The sequence below is a fragment of the Austrofundulus limnaeus genome, unplaced genomic scaffold (genome assembly GCF_001266775.1).
Source record: "Austrofundulus limnaeus strain Quisiro unplaced genomic scaffold, Austrofundulus_limnaeus-1.0 Scaffold245, whole genome shotgun sequence".
NCBI lineage: Eukaryota > Metazoa > Chordata > Actinopteri > Cyprinodontiformes > Rivulidae > Austrofundulus > Austrofundulus limnaeus.
Window position 1 is genome coordinate 651,296 of NW_013952647.1, and position 1,793 is coordinate 653,088.

The 1,793-nt window shown below is 36.4% G+C and overlaps 1 protein-coding gene across 1 annotated transcript in view; it reads left to right on the forward strand.

Annotated features, from left to right (window-relative positions):
• LOC106525875 (dystrophin) overlaps nucleotides 1-1,793 on the forward strand; it is a gene marked incomplete at its 5' end in the record, with an annotated part of 34,361 nt that overhangs the window by 11,270 nt on the left and 21,298 nt on the right. Inside the window, 1 exon segment of the mRNA XM_014020247.1 lies at nucleotides 997-1,035. Within this exon segment, the coding sequence (XP_013875701.1) occupies nucleotides 997-1,035 (39 nt within the window).

The following is a 1,793-nucleotide window of genomic DNA, read 5'->3' on the forward strand; positions in this document are numbered from 1 at the left end:
CCTGCAGTCTGAGAGTGAAGTGCTCTGTTAGGAAAATATGGAACAATAAGATGTTTAATATATGATGGAGCTTGTTTGTTGACAGCTTTGTATGCTAGAAGTAAAAATTTAAAATTTAATTAGTTGAATCCTTCAATGAAAACATGAAAACACTAAACATGTCATATCATATTGCTGATGTTTCTTAATATAAACTCAGTGTTACACATAGTTAAATTCAATTAATATGGCATTATGGATGATATTGATAATCAGAGGTGAACTCTTCACCCAGTCTGTCTTTAAACGTGATTATTAATATTGTGTAATGAAGTAACTGTGTGTGTGCATTTAGAGACCCTCTCCTCTCTGTCAACGCTCTCTGGTTTCATTTAAAAGAGTCGATCATCAGATATTGTCCAAATTAACCTTCAGGGTGGATATAGCTCGCTAGCAGCCTCTCACCGAGGACCTATCCACATCATCATTTACCCAGAATGCTTTGTGTGGAAATAAAATGGCCCCGTCCGTGTAATATATTTTCAAACTTTTAGTTTAAAAATGATAAAAACTAAACATCCTACAGTATTTTTACAGTTTTTATTTTACAGTTAAAGTATATGTTTATCATATAAAGTCCAATTTTACAACTAATCGGGGATCCCTTTAAATGAGTGAAGGAAAATATGAGGAGCAAACAACGTCTAGCTTCTCCCCTGAGAACCAGACCAAACATTTATTTATGTGCGACGCTGATTATAAAGAGAAGTAGCTTTTTGCTGGTAGTTGCATTTTTTTAACAAACTGGTTAACCTGGTTAGTCATTTCCATATGAGAAGAACATTTATAAGAGAGAACRCTCATTGTTTATCATAGTTTTCCATTTCTTTGATCAGTGCTTCTACCCACTCCTTTCACAGCCAAACTACAACTCCCATCATGCTTCACTGCCTCATGTCCTTCCCGTCTGGTGTCACCTTTTCTAATTTTTTATTTGCTTGCTTGTTTGTTTTGCAGTCCTGTCACTTTAATCAACTTCTGGCCTGTAGACCATGCGTGAGTACCTGCCACACACACACACACACACACACACACACACACACACACACTGGTCTGGTTTGTGTATCCTCGTGGGGACCGTGTATTGACTTCCATTCATTTTTTTTTTAAATTTTATATCCTAACCCTGACCATTTACCCCAAAATTACCCTCACAGGTACCTACCTGACCCTAAAACTAACCTAACCTCAATTCACACCTTTGTTCTAAACCTAACCCCCCCACCTGTATTTTTGCATATGGACCCGTGGGGACCGAGCATTGGTCCCCATTAGAGATCAACCGATACAGGTTTTTGAAGACCGATACTGATACCGATTATTTTGACATCAGTCTAAACGATACGCCGATACGTGCAGCTGAATTTTTTTTGGCCAATTCTTGAAGCTGATACCGCTTTTTCTTCCTCCATTAACATGATAAAAATAACAATAAGAAATGTTACACAGATCTCAATTTAAACCAAAAAGAAACATTTATTAACTGAGCCTTGTCTGGTGCAGGCTGAGTGAAGTGCTGCCACACAGGATTTCTTCTTTCAGCCATTTCTTAAAATATATATATTTTATCTAGTTCTTCATATTCTGTTTTTATTTATATATTAATCAGATCTTTTTTACATTAAATAAAATTACCATGTTTTAATATCCCAGCCTTTTTTTATGCAAAAAACAGGAACACAGAGAAAAGGAGAAAGACACACACATACATCTTGCTATCTTTGTGAGGACTTCACACACACACACACACACAC